The sequence below is a fragment of the Peromyscus maniculatus genome, chromosome 5 (genome assembly GCF_049852395.1).
Source record: "Peromyscus maniculatus bairdii isolate BWxNUB_F1_BW_parent chromosome 5, HU_Pman_BW_mat_3.1, whole genome shotgun sequence".
Taxonomy (NCBI): Eukaryota; Metazoa; Chordata; class Mammalia; order Rodentia; family Cricetidae; genus Peromyscus; species Peromyscus maniculatus.
The window spans coordinates 38706672-38723104 of record NC_134856.1 but is presented as its reverse complement, the minus strand read 5'-3'; the positions used below and the strand labels follow the sequence as shown (position 1 = coordinate 38723104).

The 16433-nt window shown below is 46.2% G+C and overlaps 1 protein-coding gene across 3 annotated transcripts; it reads left to right on the top strand.

Moving 5' to 3' along the window:
• The first annotated feature begins 9492 nt into the window (after nt 1-9492).
• Cenpt (centromere protein T) lies at nt 9493-16425 on the top strand. Of its 3 annotated transcripts, none has more exons than XM_042277602.2 (13): nt 9493-9687; nt 11075-11213; nt 11343-11430; nt 11543-11639; nt 11744-11880; nt 12016-12052; nt 12241-12389; nt 13844-14044; nt 14123-14395; nt 15029-15122; nt 15792-15962; nt 16045-16149; nt 16227-16425. In XM_042277602.2, the coding sequence occupies exons 1-13, from the start codon at nt 9575-9577 to the stop codon at nt 16348-16350; spliced, it is 1728 nt and encodes a 575-aa protein (XP_042133536.2). In that variant the 5' UTR covers nt 9493-9574; the 3' UTR covers nt 16351-16425. The 3 variants fall into 3 exon arrangements, with proteins under 3 accessions (XP_042133536.2, XP_042133537.2, XP_015860851.3); XM_042277603.2 differs by having other exon boundaries at nt 9494-9687; nt 14141-14395; XM_016005365.3 differs by having other exon boundaries at nt 9495-9687; nt 14243-14395.
• Nucleotides 16426-16433: the final 8 nt, after the last annotated feature.

The window sequence follows — 16433 nt, the reverse complement described above, 5'->3', positions numbered from 1 at the left end:
TTGCTCACTTGTAAATAAGAGAAAAGCCTATTTTCCTGGCTTAAGCAAGTGGGACTACAGCTAAAATCTCTTTGTATCCAAAATGAATTACCCACTGTGTATACAGTAGGATGAAAGGTGTGTATTCATTTTAGTGAATCATTTACACAATAGTATAAACATAGCCTGGCATGATGGTTCTCCTTTTTTTTTTTTTTTTTTTTTTTTCCTTTTTTCTCAAGACTGTTTCTCTGTTCAGCCCTGGCTGCCCTGGGACTTACTCTGCAGACCACACTAGCTTTGAACTCAGAGTTCTGCTTGCCTCTGCCTCCCAATGCTGGGATGATGTGCCACCACCATCCACTTTGATGGTTCACAATTTTTTTTTTTAGACAGTTTCTTTGTGTAGCCTTGGCTGTCCTGGAATTTGCTCTGTAGACCAGGCTGACCCTGAGGCCTTGCACTCACAGAGATCTACCTTCCTCTGCCTTCCAAGTGCTGGGATTAAAAGTGTGTGCCATCCCTCTGACCCCAGCTGATGGTTCACAATTTTAATCCCAGCATTGAGGGGGCAAAGGCAAGCTGACCTCTGAGAGTTCAAGGCCAGCCTGGTCTACACAGAGAGTTCTAGGAGAGCCAGGTCTACATAAAAAGACCCTGAATCAAACAAAACTAATGGTATAAATGTTATTTATTAAGCGGCACAATGTTATTCATTAAGTGGTGCTGTTTACCTGCGAGAAAAGCCACAAAGTACAACAAAACCCACTATAGGAGTTTACTAAGGGGAGGAGATAGAAAGGGGTGCTTAGGCCTGTGGGAAGATCGTGCAGGAAGAGAAGGAGGGATGTGTGGAACCCGCCTTTATAGATTCCCTGCCTCTCGTGTGCATATGGGCTTACATAGCTATGCCACACATACGCATAGATTACATGATCACACTGTGTGCAAATTATGTGATCATGAAGTACATGGATTACGTAGAACGTAAGACCCTAGGATGACTAAGCATCTTGCCTGGCTACTGGACAGCGCATGTGTGGTCATGTAGCTGGGGAGTAGCTAGGAATTCTAACAATAAATATTGTTTATATAAATACGGTTGTATACATTTATTAGTTTTTTAAGTTAGGATTCAAAGTAATTGGAGACATTTTTATACATATATTTCATTAAATGTTGTTCCATGGTGTGTATGTGTGTATAGGGGTATAGTGCATGGTTGTGCATGTTCATATGTATGCCTGTGAGTGTGTGTGGAGGTCACAGGTCAAATTTGGGTATCATTCCTCAGGAGCCCTTCACCTTTTCTTTTTAAGGCTGACCATCCAGGAAGCTGCAGATATCCACCTGTCTTATAACCTCCCAAGCACTGGAATTAGAGACACCGTGCTTAGTCCCCCGTCCGCCGCCCCCCCCCCCCACGCGCGCGCGCGCCAAAAAAAATTTATTTTATTTTAGAGACAGGGTTTGTGTAGCTTTGGAGCCTGTCCTGGAACTCACTCTGTAGACCAGGCTGGCCTCGAACTCACAGAGATCCTCCTCCTGGCTCTGCCTCCTAAGTCCTGGGATTAACGGCGTGTGCTATTTATTTTTATTTTATGTGCATTGGTGTTTTGCCAGCATGAGTATCTATCTGTGTGAGGGTGTCAAATCCCCTGGAACTGGAGTTACAGACAGTTGTAGCCACCATGTGGGTGCTGGGAATTGACCCTGGGTCCTTTGGAAGAGCAGTCAGTGCTCTTAACTGCTGAGCCATCTCTCCAGCCCCCATTGGTTGGCTTTTTACTTGATCGAAAAGCAAACAGTATTGAAGAAGATGCTCCATTAGCCTCTACCTTCAGTACATAAAATAACCTTTAATATATACTTATATACAGTCACATAAGAACTAGTAGATTGAAAGTGTTGCTGTGTGAGAATAGGAACAGGCCTGCAGCCCCAAAAGCAAACAAACAAAAAAATCCATGTAGTCCATAACTTCCCTTCACCTCCACTGCCACGCCCATCCTGTCATCTTGTCATCTCTAGTGAAAAGCAAGAATCATATCACGTGTCTCTGCTTCCGATCTTGCTTCATCCACAACTGTTCTTCTGATGCTGCAAAGAAAATCTGAGAAGTCAGATGCCACTCAAGCAGCCCCTTGGTCTCTTTAGAATGCTTTCTGAATTCTTTACTGCAGCTCCAAGAATCCACATACATAACCTGATCTCGCCAACCTTTACCGTCCTCTCAGCCTCACTTCAACCCAGTGTTGTTATTGTTTGAAAAATAACCCTGGACTGGAAAGGTGGCTCAGTAGGTAATAGTATTTGCCACCAAGCCTAAAGACCTGAGTTCAATCCCTGGAACCACACAGTGGAAGGAGAGAACCAACTCCTGCAACTCGTCTTCTGACTTTTTTTTTTTAAAGATTTTATTTATTTATTGTGTATACAGTGTTCTGTCTGCACATATGCCTGCAGGCCAGGAGAGGGCACCAGACCTCATCACAGATGGCTGTGAGCCACCATGTAGTTGCTGGGAATTGAACTCAGGACCTCTGGAAGACCAGTCAGTACTCTTAACCTCTGAGCCATCTCTCCAGCCCTTTTTTTTTTTTGTTTGTTTGTTTTTTTTTTGTTTTTTTTTTTGTTTTGTTTTTCGAGACAGCGTTTTTCCGTGTAGTTTTGGTACCTGTCCTGGATCTCACGCTGTAGAGCAGGCTGGCCTAGAACTCACAGAGATCTGCCTGGCTCTGCCTCCTGAATGCTGGGACTAAAGGTGTGTGCCACTACGGCCTGGCCGACTTTTTTTTTTTTTTTTAGTGTTGACCAAACCCAGGGCCTTGCACTTGCTAGGCAAGCGCTCTACTTCTGAGCTAAATCCCCAACCCCAGTCTGACTGATTTTTAAATACTTCACTTTATATGTTTCTTATCTGTTCAGTTTATTTTTTGGGAAAAAAAAAAACACATGAACACGTAGTCAGGTGCCATATTTGGTAAGGGTGTTCATGTGGTCAGGTGGCGCCATCTTAATTAAGGGCAATCACATGGTAGAGCTACCATCTTAAGGTCAAAACAGACAGGTCATATGACCTCACCTCCATCTTTACTAATGGCACTGAAGAGTCCACTCCCTGACTCTAGGTATGGACAGGGCACCAGGCACTCAAGCCCTCTAGTCACAGCCTGGCATTCGTTTCTCTGCAGCCCCTAGTGTGGGTAGGGCCTGGAGAAGTATGCACTCCCCTCTGGGTCATCAGTAGGACCACACGCAGGTAGAATCATTATATTAAGATTGAAAAATTTTGCCGGGCGGTGGTGGTGCACGCCTTTAATCCCAGCACTCGGGAGGCAGAAACAGGCAGATCTCTGTGAGTTTGAGGCCAGCCTGGGCTCCAGAGTGAGTTCCAGGACAGGCTCCAAAGCTACACAGAGAAACCCTGTCTCAAAAAACAAAAAACAACAACAACAAAAACATTAATACAATTCTGATACTTTGGGTAACAAACTCAGGATTTTAAATTTTCCTTGGTTAGTTATTACCTGCTTTCCTACAATTTGGATTTCAATACTGATTGGTAATACTAATGTATCTAAAGTTTATGTAATTTTGTAAGATAATTCATATAGGTCTCAGAGGATTAAAAGAGTCATAAAACCTGGATCTACTTCACAGAGGTTGGAAGGACTCCAAATAAGTACAGCCTGGTCTTGGGACTCCTGCTCTTCCCAATTACTAAGAATATGGGCCTAACATCACCATCCCTGACCTCAAACTCTACTATAGAGCTATAGTAATAAAAACAGCTTGGTACTGGTATAAAAACCGACATACAGACCAATGGAATCGAATTGAAGACCCTGACATTAATCCATGCACATATGAACACCTGGTTTTTGACAAAGGAGCCAAAACTATACAATGGAAAAAAGAAAGTATCTTCAACAAATGGTGCTGGCATAACTGGATGTCAATATGTAAAAGATTACAAATAGATCCATATCTGTCACCATGCACAAAACTCAAGTCCATTGGATCAAAGACCTAAACATAAATCCAGTTACACTAAACTTAATAGAAAAGAAAATAGGAAGCACTCTTGAACGCATTGGCACCGGAGACCATTTCCTAAATAAAACACCAACAGCACAGACCCTGAGCACAACAATTAATAAATGGGACATCTTGAAACTGAGAAGCTTTTGGAGGGCAAAAGACACAGTCAATAAGACAAAAAGACAGCCAACAGAATGGGAAAAGATCTTCACCAACCCCACATCTGACAGAGGACTGATCTCCACAATATATAAAGAACTCAAGAAACTAGACATCAAAGTACTGAACAGTCCAATTAAAAAATGGGCTAAAGAGCTAGACAGAGAATTCACAAAACAAGAACTACAAATGGCTGAAAGACATTTAAAGAAATGCTCAGCATCCTTAATCATCAGAGAAATGCAAATCAAAACGACTCTGAGATACCACCTTACACCTGTCAGAATGGCTACGATCAAAAACACCAATGACAACCAATGTTGGAGAGGATGTGGAGCAAAGGGAACACTCCTCCACTGTTGGTGGGAATGTAAACTTGTACAACCACTGTGGAAATCAGTATGGCGGTTTCTCAGAAAATTAGGAATCGAACTACCTCAAGATCTAGCCATCCCCACTCTTGGGCATATACCCAAGGAATGCTGATTCATACCATAAAGATACATGCTCAGCTATGTTCATAGCAGCACTATTTGTAATAGCCAGAACCTGGAAACAACCTAGATGCCCATCAACGGAAGAATGGATGAAAAAAATGTGGTACATATACACAATGGAGTACTACTCAGCAGAGAAAAACAATGAAAGCATGAAATTTGCAGGCAAATGGATGGAACTAGAAAAAATCATCCTGAGTGAGGTAACCCAAACCCAGAAAGACAGTCATGGTATGTACTCACTCATAGGTGGATTCTAGTTATAAAATAAAGAACAATCAGACCACAACCCATAGAACCATAGAGGCTATATATATAGCATGGAGGTTCCTAGGATGACTGTGGCTTATAATAAATTTCAGTTTTACTCAATTATTGAAAAAAAATAGCCAAATGAATGGAAACACATGAACTATGAACCAAAGGTTGAGGGGCCCCCAGCTGGATCAGGCCCTCTGAATAGGTGAGACAGTTGATTGGCTTGATCAGTTTGGGAGGCAACTAGGCAGTGGGACCAAGTCCTGTGCTCATTGCATGAGTTGGCTGTTTGAAACCTGGAGCTTATGCAGGGAAACTTGGCTCAGTCTGGGAGGAAGGGACTGGACCTGCCTGGACTGAGTCTACCAGGTTGATCACAGCCCTTGGGGGAGGACTTGTCCTGGAGGAGGTGGGAATTGGGGGTAGGCTGAGAGCAAGGGGAGGGGGTGGGAGGGGGGAGAATAGGGGAACCCATGGCTGATATGTAGAACTGAATGGTATTGTAAAATAATATATATATAATATATATATTATTATATACATATAATAATATATATTATATATATATATATAATTATATATATATATAATATGGGCCTAAAAATTCCAAATAAGTTCATAAATTTTAACTTCTGTTCCTAGTTTAAATTTGTCTCAACAGAGCCGGGCGGTGGTAGTGCATGCCTTTAATCCCAGCACTCAGGAGGCAGAGGCAGGTGGAACTCTGTGAGTTCGGCCTGAGCTACAGAGTGAGTTCCAGGACAGGCTCCAAAGCTACACAGAGAAACCCTGTCTTGAAAAACAAAAACAAACAAACAAACAAACAAACACAAAAATTGTCTCAACAGGTTTCCACTTGGCTGGCAGACACCTCCAAGATTCAGTTGCTGACTACACTGCTCTGGACTTGCTAAAAGCTGACATGGACCAGCTTAACCAATGTGACTGTTCACTGTCTCTATAGCTGGGTCAGATAACCACATACTTCTGACAAATACCCCATTGCCCAGCCTTTGACTGGCCTTTCAGCCTTTGACTGGCCTTTCGGCCTTTTGGGGGGCTCTGACAACAACACCCAATGCCAGCTTGAAGCAGTTCCAGAAGAGACACATTGTCCCATGTTCCCTGTCCAGAATAGGCTGAAATGCTGGGTCAAAAGGAAACCCCCTGACATAGAGGACCAATTGGCTTTCTAATGCCCATTGATATTTATTAATTAAAATGGTTCTGCAATAAAATAAGACACTTGACCTTCTTTATGTAGAACAAGGGAGGTATTATTGTATGACTTTAAGAAATTATTATTTCTATATAAATCATAGGGTGGAGTTTCTGGTCCACCAAGAGGGCCCTTTACCTCTTCTCAGAAGGTCCTTTTCTCAGAGTTGGGCTTCACGATGACTCACAAGCCCCTTTTCTCCTGTTCTCATTAGGCTCTGGGATCTTTCCCTGTCACTCTTCTTTGCCTTCTCAGAAAACAGCTTAAAATACAATTATTTCTATATAATTCATTCAGGATTGTAATCTGGCTGTACTCAAAGATCAGCCCCCCCCTTTCCTTGCTAATTTCATTAAGCTGTAACTAACTGGGAAACCTGTATATTCAGATTTAAGGGATATATATGCTCTCAAAGTTATAAATACATCTAACAGATTTTGTTCCCCTAGTCCTCAAACACCTTTAGAAATATAATAATACGGCATTTAATATAAAAGCTTTTGATGATAGAGAGACATGTCGGCTCCTGGCAGTATCCTGTACCTCCTCCAAGAAGATGGATGGCCGCAGAAGAACTTCCACCCGGAAGCTCATGGCAAGGCTGGACACACAGCGAGAAGCTGAGATCCTGTCCAGACTGTGAATAAGAGGATCGATGGAGGACCGAGTGCCCCCTACTGCAAAATCAAGGAGTCAGTCTCCCCAAATTTCTACTCCACAGCAAAATCAGATCTTCTGGGCCTACCTGCTGAACAAGTACTGCCTTTGGGGCTTCTGCACCCCCCAATGACCACGGAGAGACTTGGGGTTATTGTCTATGTAGCTGGAAAGCTGTCTCACTTTTTAAATTTATCCTTCTCATATCTGACAATGTTTGATGACTAGGGTATCAGTTTAACAGCCCCAACCCCAAGATACACACACACACACACACACACACACACACACACACACACGGCTCATTCACAGACGTCATGGTACAGGGTAGACTGGTTTCAGATAACTCCAGAGGTTCAAAGTTTTAACATGTGGTTCTTTTTTTTTTTTTTTTTTTTAAGATTTATTTATTTATTATGTATACAGCACATATGCCTACATGCCAGAAGAGGGCACCAGATCTCATTACAGATGGTTGTGAGCCACCATGTGGTTGCTGGGAATTGAACTCAGGACCTCTGGAAGAGCAGTCAGTGCTCTTAACCTCTGAGCCATCTCTCCAGCCCCAACAAGTGTTTTTTTTTTGTTTTTTTTTTGTTTTTTTGGTTTTTCGAGACAGGGTTTACTCTGTGTAGCTTTGCGCCTTTCCTGGAACTCGCTTTGGAGACCAGGCTGGCCTCGAACTCACAGAGATCTGCCTGGCTCTGCCTCCCCAGTGCTGGGATTAAAGGCGTGTGCCACCACCGCCCGGCTAATTGTTTTTTTTTTTGAACAAAACCGGCTTTTGGTTTTTCAAGAGACAGGGTTTCTTTGTGTAACAGTCCTGACTATCCTGAAACTCACTTTGTAGACCAGGCTGGCTTTGAACTCACTGAGATCCACCTGCCTCTGCCTCCTGAGTGCTGGGATTTAAAGGCATGCACCACTACCACCTGGCTATGTGATTGGTTTAGTAAACAAGCTGACAGGTCAATAGCTGAACAGGATAAAGTTAGGTGGGAAAGTCAAACTGAGAATGATGGGATGAAGAAGGCAGAGTCTGGGAGATGCCTGTCAGCTGCCTAGGAAGCAAGACATGCTTGAGGACAGGTAAAGCCACCAGCCATGTGGCAATACATAGTTTAATAGAAATGGGTTAATTTAAGTTATAAGAGCTAGTTAGTAACAAGCCTGAGCTATTGGCCAAGTATGTATAATTAATATAAGCCTCTGTGTGGTAATTTGGGAAATGGCTACCAGGTATTTGGAAACAGGTGGTTGAGACAGGAAATTGTTTGTAATGAAGTTTGTTTGTTCAAATGTTTGTTTTGAAATAGGGTCTGACTTTGTAGCCCAAGCTGGTCTGGAATTTACTATGAGTACCAGGCTAGCCTCAAACTCCACAGAGATCCACCTGCCTCTGTATTCCAGAGTGTTGGATTAGTGGCATGCACCACCTTTCCTGGTTAAAATAAATTTTTAGGAATTAGACTTAGGTAGTTGATAATGATCATGGAAATTTATTAATAAAGACCTAACAAGTTTAGATAAGAGATCAGATCTAACCGGACAGTTAGTCCAGTTGCTTGCCTAGTGTGCAGGACACTCTAAGACTGATTGTAGTGCTGTATAAATGGTGCATTCAAGATCATCCTCAGCTGCAGGGTTAAGTCAGACCAGCCTGGGCTACATGAAATCCTGTCTCAAAACAAACAAAAACAAAACCTCTAAACTAATTTTTTTTTAAAGATTTCTTTATTATGCATAGTGTTCTGCCACCACAGTGTATGCCACATGCCAAAAGAGGGCACCAGATCTCATTATAGTTGGTTGTGAGCCACCATGTAGTTGCTGAGAATTGAACCTAGAAGCTCTGGAAGAGCAGCCAGTGCTTTTATTTTCTGAGCCATCTTTCCAGACCCCCCCCCCCAAAAAAAAAAAAATTGAAACTGGTTTGATGGAACTACACCTGTAATCCAAGCACAAAAAAGTGGAAGGTTCAGAAGTTCAAGGTCATCTCAGGCTACCTAGAGATTTTGAAATCAACTTGATACATAAGACCCTGTATCAAAAAAAAAAAAAAAAAAAAAAAAAGTGTGTGAAATCACTAAAGTCTGGCATAGTGGCCAACACCTACAATCCAAGCACTCATGAGGTAGAGGCAAGAAAGTTGCCTAGAGAGTTTGATGCTATATGCATGCCTGGTGTTCGAAGAGACCAGAGGAGGGTATCATATGCCCTGGCACTCGTGTTTCTGGCAGTTAGGAGCCCCCCAAAAGGGTACTTGGGAACAGAACCCAAGCCCTACGCAAGAGCAGCGAGCAGGCCCTACCTTTGAGCCATTTTTCCGGCCCCCTGGTTCCTTTTTAAGATATTTATCATCCTCCGCTCCCCCCCCCCCCCCACACACACACAGTTTCTCTGTATAGCCCTGGGCTGTCTCGGAACTGGCTCTGTAGACCAGTCTGACCTTGAATTCAGAGATCTGCTTATCTCTGCCTCCTAAGTGCTGGGATTAAAGGAGTAAGCCACCACCGCCCGGCAATCCTTAATCTTTTTCCTGAAGAAACCATGAGGTTTCAACTGGTTACAAGCTTTTGCCCAGGTTTAATGTGAGAAGGCCTCCAAAAGCAATTTGCAATCTCCTTACACCCGGCTCCCAGCTGTAGGACTACAGTTCCCGTGGGGCCATGTGGCAGCACCGCGAGACTTGACTCGAAAGAGGCGGCGGGAAGGCGGCCCTTGCTGCAGCTCCAGCAGTTAGGAGGGGTGGGTCCTGAGTATGGCGGATGGCTACGGTCTCGACACGGATCAGACAACACGCACGCTCTTACGGCGCGTGCTGGATGCGGCAGATTCGCGCACCCCGAGGCGACGACGGAGTGCACGTATTAAGTATGTGAGAGTGGGGAGTGGTGGCTGTACCTACCTGTCTGGAAAGGAAAACTGAGTAGGGTCCGAGACGTTGAGATCTGACTACACCCTAATCGAATCGGACTCGGCCAAGCTGTTGTACCCTCACCCGTGGAGCTCCGCAGAGACCAGCAGTGCTGGATCACTCGAAACAAAGCATAAGGCTCTGTTTTCTAGGCTGTTTCACTCAATTCCGGACCGAGGTTGTCCTGACAACGACCCCTACTTGCAGATGACTTCACCTTTCCTAACACACAGCCCTGCCCTCTGCGGCTCCCGGGGGAGGTCAGCAGGCAGGAACTGAAAGGATGCTTTTCTAGAGACCAGGGCTTTGTCCGACTTTTCGGAGTGTCTCGAGGAGGCTTGTAGTGAGAAGGTACCGAAGCTGGCATCTGCCAGTCTGGAAGAATGCCATCCTTTTCGAGAGCAGAGATGTTCATGATAAGGTGTTTCTTTTTCACCCATGGTACTAGTGATTGACCCAGGGCTTTATGCCTGCTAGTTAAGCACCCTTCCACCGAGCTACATCTCCAGCCCTTCTGGTATTTGAGACAGGGTCTCACGAAGTTGCCTTGGCTTGTTTTGAAACTGTAGCCCAGACAGGTTTTGAAGTTGCCCTTCTGCCTGCGCCTCCCTGGTAGCTGGGATTACAGGCTTGGTACTACCTAGTCCTTCCTCATTCAACACGTGGTATTTATGTATTCATTTACTGTTTGTGTGTGAGAGAGAGTGTGTGTGTGTATGTGTAGGTCAGAAACCTACGAAGTCAGTTCTCACCTTGCACCAATTCAGGATGTCAGGCTTGGAAGCAAGTGCATTTACCCACTGAGCATTCTGGCCAGCCCCTGGGATATGTTTTACACCTATGAGTAATGAGATGTGAGCTGTGCCGGGGAGCACTGATAAGCGTTCTGAAACACAGTGGACTGGAAAAATAGGGCTAGGGTGACCCAAGTGGAACTTAGTGTCACACCTTGACAACAACTTGAAAGGTAAAAACACTTACATTTCCTACTTGGATTGTTACTTTAAAGCTTGGAATAGCTTACTCTCCCAATTTGTTCACTGTGACTAACCCCTGCTCATCTTTTATTATTCTGCTAGGCTCATCTCACCATCCCCACCCCATCCCCACCCAGCTAGACCAGTCATAGTCCCTGTCTGCCCATGCTCAGGGCTACCCTCATCCACTTCCTTGTTGCCAAAGCTGGAAATAGGGACTATGGGAGGTAGAAGTAGTTTCTGGGACCCTCCCCGTGAAGGGAAAAAGCTTTAAACCATGATCCCTACATCTTCTAGATCCTCACTCCCACCATGGAATTCTCAAAGCTGATTTTTGTTTTTGTTTTTGTTTTTTGTTTTTACACAGTACACAGAGAACTCTGCTTCAAACACCTTCCTCCAAGAAGCAGGGTACACCTTCCTCCAAGAAGCAGGGTACACCTTCCTCCAAGAAGCAGGCTAGCCAAACAAAAACAACTGCTAGGAGGCATTCCTATGGCACTAGGGTAAGTGTGTCCTGCCCACTCCATGAGTGACTTTATGGAACACTGAAGTCAAGTCATTTTTTTGTTTTGAAGCCTAACTTGAGGGGTTCTCAAGGCAAAAGTACAGACTGGTGGTGCTTTCACCCATAGTCAGGTGGCAGATTGGCTCATGTTCAAGCCCATGGGCACCTGGAGGAACAGACCCCCCGGACTCTGCTGAAGAACATCTTACTAACTGGTAAGTGGGTGTCTAGCCTGCCAGTTAACGTTACGTGCTAGCCCAATGCTCAGTTGTATGGTGTCCTCTGTCAGCCTTCTTTGTCAGCCCTACCCTCTCCTTATTTCTACAGCCCCAGAATCGTCTATCGTGATGCCAGACTCAGTGGTGAAGCCAGTACAAGTACCAGAGATGGTGGAGTTTTCCAGACAGGAAAGCAGTCCGGGAAGGTACCCAGAGTGAAATTCCTTCATAGGCTGAGCCACCTCTTTGGGGTCCCCAGAAACTAAAATTTGGCTTTCTGACACGTCTGAGACAAACTCCATTCTTATAGCCCGGAACTACAATTTCCTGAACTGGAACCCCCCTCAACCCAGGCTCCAGGTCTCCCAGCCACTGGCAAAAGGAAGCAAAGGCTGAGATTGTCAGTATTTCAGCAGGAAGTGAACCAGGGGTTGCCTCTCCCCCAAGGTGAGTCCTAGGACACACCTGTGCTGTTCTGTCCCTCTTCTCTGGGGAGGCTGAAGAAACCTGAGAGAGCTCCCATGGGCCCAAGTAACTCACTATGAATTGTTCTTTTTACACTGTCTTAATGGGCGCTGACAGAGCCACCTGGGAATGCTGATGTTTCATCCTTGACCAGGTACTGTTCCCTGTTCTGGGATTTGATGGAGCAGAGGCTTGGGGGAGGGGAGTGTTGACTGATGGAGTCTTGCAACATGCTTACTGTTGGTTTTAGCCTTACAGCATGGGGGCCATATTCTAAGAGATGCGTTCCTTTGGGGAAGTGGTGTCTCAGGCTTTCTTTTGTGTCTGTTTCCATCTTAACAGCTCCTTCAACCTCAGCTTTGCCCCACCTCTTCAGTCACAGTCAATGAGGAGACCTGGTCTGGCCCGTAGACGCCCCATACGCCGACCTGTGGATGTAGGTGCTCTTTTGCAGGATCTGGAAGATAATTCCTTGACCTCAGCTCTTCCAGGTAAGGTTGAGATTTCCTCTTCTAGCTCAGGGAGAAGCTACCACTCTATGACAGACAGGAGGCACTACTGAGTTTAGGGCTGCTCCACTTTTGGTGAGGTCAAGGACACTGTATAAGCCTGACCAGGCATCTATGAGGAATTTCTGCTTTTTTTGCAAAGTGCACCTGGCACTTTGGTGTATTAGTCAGGGTTCTCTAGAGGAACAGAACTTAGAGAATGAATATGAATATAATAATATAATGGATTATATATGTATGTGATTTGTTAAAATGGCTTATAGGCTGTGTGGTCCAGCTAGCCAGCAATGGCTTTTACCAGTGGAAGATCCAAGAATCTAGTAGTTTGTTAAGTCCACAAGGCTGGATGTCTCGGCTGGCTTTCATATATGAATGCTGAGAAACTCAAGAAAGTAGGCTCCATTGCCAGTGAAGGAATGGATGCTGTGTGTGTGTGTGTGTGTGTGTGTGTGTGTGTGTGTGTGTGTGTGTGAGAGAGAGAGAGAGAGAGAGAGAGAGAGAGAGAGAGAGAGAGAGAGAATAAACAGGCAAAGAGAGTAAGCTTCCTTCTTCCATGTCCTTTATCTAGGCTGCCAGTGTGGCCCAGATTAAAAGTGTATCTTCCTACTTCAAAGATCTGGATTAGAAGTGGGTCTTCCCATGTCACATGATTTAATTAAGAAAAAAAATCCTCACAGGTGTGCTCAGTCATTTGGGTTTTAGTTAATTCCAGATGTAGTTAAGCTGATAACCAAGAACAGCCATCATAGCTAGGCTTGGGAGCCTCCCAGAAACTTGGGAGGCAGAGGCAGGTGGATCTCTGTGAGTTTGAGGCCAGCCTGGTCTATGGAGAGAGACCCTTCTCAAAAACAAACAAACAAATAGCTAGGTGGTGGTGGTGCATGCCATTAATCCCAGCACTCAGGAGGCAGAGGCAGGCAGATCTGAGTTCGAATCCAGCCTGGTCTACAGAGTGAGCTCCAGGACAGCTAAGGCTACACAGAGGAAAAAAAAAAGACTAGCCTAGCCTTAGTGTCTGTGTATTTATTGAACTATAGGGCTGAGGGTGGAAGGAAAGGGGCATACGATGGTGGCTAGAGCTTGTTAGAGAGACAGGTTTCGTGGTGAGTTAGCACTGAGCTGGATCCTGATTCCAGAGGACAAGTTCACTATGCTCGAGTCAAGTCCTGAGCAGAGGAAGAAGTGGACAGCTGAGGCCTAAGTGAGTGGTTTTGCAGGGGTGGAAGCGAGTTAGAGAGGCCTGGGAACGTCAGAGGAAGGACCAGGAGAAGTAGCAGGAAGGGCAATGGAAGATAAAAGGCTTAGAATGAAGGTTGTCTCATTCTGGAGGTCACTTAGGCAGAGAAGACCCTTACACCTCACTGCCTGCACCCTGACAGCCCCAGGTATTAGCAGGTGGGCCTCAAATACCCATTTCTCTGGCTCTTGGTCTCTAGGTGACACCCACAGAACCTCTGTTGCCACTCTGCCAACGGACGTAGTGCTGGAAGACACCCAGCCTTTCTCGCAGCCCTCGGGTGGCTGCTCCCTCAGAGCGCATCACTCTCTGCCCACCCATTCTCACCCTGGGGTTGAAGGTGCTCAAAGAGTCGTGGACTGTGGGACACAAAGCCCTGGGACCGGGCTGCAGAAGCATAGTGAGTATGAGGAGCGGCTGGCTGGGAGCCAGGCTTAGCCTCGGGGAGAGTGAGCATAGGGCGAGTTCCCTCCTCCAGCCCATATGTGTGCCCCAGAACCCCTGCCTAGGAGTTGGTCCTCACCCCGGAGCAGAATCGGGTTGGCCGGGAGACCCTCAGTCACTGCTGTACTGCTGCCCCAGCTTGTTCCCCCCTCAGGGAGCAGCACCAGCTTTGGTTCTGCTCCTCCACCCCTCCTGGAGCCACAGCCTCAGCCTCCAGAACTAAGAGAAGCCGTAGGATCCCAGGAGACTGTGGAGGCCAAGGAGCAAGAGGGCTCTTCGGGGGATGAGGAGACTCCTGGAAGGCCAGGTAAGAGGCCTAATGTAGGCATCAGCAGGTTAATGTCACTAGCTTGTTAGGTCTTAGCATACAGCAGAAAATTTGCCTGGGCTGTTTCTGGGAACTGGTAGTTTGAGAGACCAGGCAGAGTATAAGGGGCAATCACTTGTCTAGAGCTCTAGGAGGCCCTTAAGAATTAAGAAAGGGAGCCGGGCGGTGGTGGCGCACGCCTTTAATCCCAGCACTCGGGAGGCAGAGGCAGGCGGATCTTTGTGAGTTCGAGGCCAGCCTGGGCTACCAAGTGAGTCCCAGGAAAGGCGCAAAGCTACACAGAGAAACCCTGTCTCGAAAAAACCAAAAAAAAAAAAAAAAAAAAAAAAAGAATTAAGAAAGGAAGCTGGGTGGTGGAGCACGCCTTTAACCCCAGCACTCCAAAGGCAGAGGCAGGTGGATCTCTGAGTTTGAGGTCAGCCTGGTCTACAGAGTGAGTTTCAGGACAGCCAGGGCTACACAGACAAACCCTGTCTCAGAGAGAGAGAGAGAGAGAGAGAGAGAGAGAGAGAGAGAGAGAGAGAGAGAGAGAGAGAAGAAAGAGACTAGACCTGTGCAGCTGTGTGAGATGGTCAAGCGGGAACCCCTCGTGACACTCTTCTTTCTTTTCAGCAAGTCCAGAGTTAGCCTCCAACGCCTATGACTTACTCCAGGCCGAGCAGCCACACCAGCTTCTTGAGTCCCCCCCACCACCTGGAGTTGCACTGTAAGAAACCCTTGTTGTTGGGAAGGAGATGACATTGTACACATTTAAGTTCCCATAGATACGCAGATGATTGCCAAGCATAGCAGTTCAAGCCTGACAGCTTGCTTCTCCGTTATCCTGGTGTCTGTCTCCAGGAGTTTAGAGGAGCCTGGGTGAGGGAGAAGCTCCTAGGTCAGTATGTAATCCTAGAAGGTTTCCTGAAGGACATTAGCAGACTTGGCACAGGCAGTGATGGATTCCTGATGGGAGAGACTATCCAATTTGAGACCTGAGGTTCAACAAGCTTGGGCAGGTACCTGCATCTATGTTGAAGCTAGTCTAGGATAGTGGATCAGGGTCACAGGGAAAGAACAGGTTGTTTGTTTGTTTGTCTGTTTAAGACAGGGTTTCTCTGTGTAGCCCTGGCTATCCTGGAACTTGCTCTGTAGCCCAGGCTGGCCTCGAACTCACAGAGATCCGCCTGCCTCTGCCTCCTGAGTGCTGGGATTAAATTTGTAAGCCATCACCACCTCCCCCACCCCATCCTGCCCTTGGCTGATAGTTGAGTTTCTTGTTCAATCTCCTTAATGAACAACAGTCCCAGATTCAGCGGAGCTAGCAGGACTTGTCTTAAAATTCAGAGCCTTCCCAAACAGCAGTTCAGTTACCTCCGTCTGCTCCTGTCCTTAGTTCAGAGCCTCTGGAGTCTGTGCCAGCCAGGCTTCCTTCCAGGAAGAGAACTGCAGGTCCTAGGCACCGCCAAGACCCCTACAAGGCTGGACTGCACTACTACATGAAGCTCTTCAGCTTCTATACTAAGATGCCTGTGGAGAAGAAGGCACTCGGGATGGTGGAGAAGTGGTGAGTCTAGCATGTGAGTGGGCAGAAGTAAAACTTACATAAACACACTGCTCACCCTGCTCCGTCCCAACCTTCTTGGCAGCCTAGACAAGTATTTCCAGCACCTTTGCAGTGACCTGGAGGTGTTTTCTGCTCATGCTGGCCGTAAGACTGTGAAGCTAGAGGATTTAGAGCTGCTGTTGCGACGGTAAGTGGGCATAAAGGGAGGCTGAGCGTGGGGGTGCTGGTGCTGACTAGGTCTGACCTTCCTGTCCTCTGATACAGGCAGGGACTAGTCACGGATCAAGTCTCGCTGCACGTGCTTGTGGAGCGGTACCTGCCCTTAGAGTACCGGCAGCTTCTCATCCCCTGTGCATTCAGCGGCAATTCTGTCTTCCCTGCCCAGTAGTGGCCAGGCTTGGACCCACACAATTATCAAGGTCTCTTTCTCATCTCCTAGTCCCAATAAAGTCTCACAAATGGGTTTTTCTG

Excerpts from the sequence above, each read along its gene's own strand:
- Cenpt (XM_042277602.2), top strand. The coding sequence starts at position 9,575 with ATGGCGGATGGCTACGGTCTCGACACGGATCAGACAACACGCACGCTC. Across the intron at positions 11,431-11,542 it reads GAAGAACATCTTACTAACTG|CCCCAGAATCGTCTATCGTG; the intron begins GTAAGTGGGTGT and ends TTATTTCTACAG. Across the intron at positions 11,881-12,015 it reads GGGGTTGCCTCTCCCCCAAG|AGCCACCTGGGAATGCTGAT; the intron begins GTGAGTCCTAGG and ends GGGCGCTGACAG.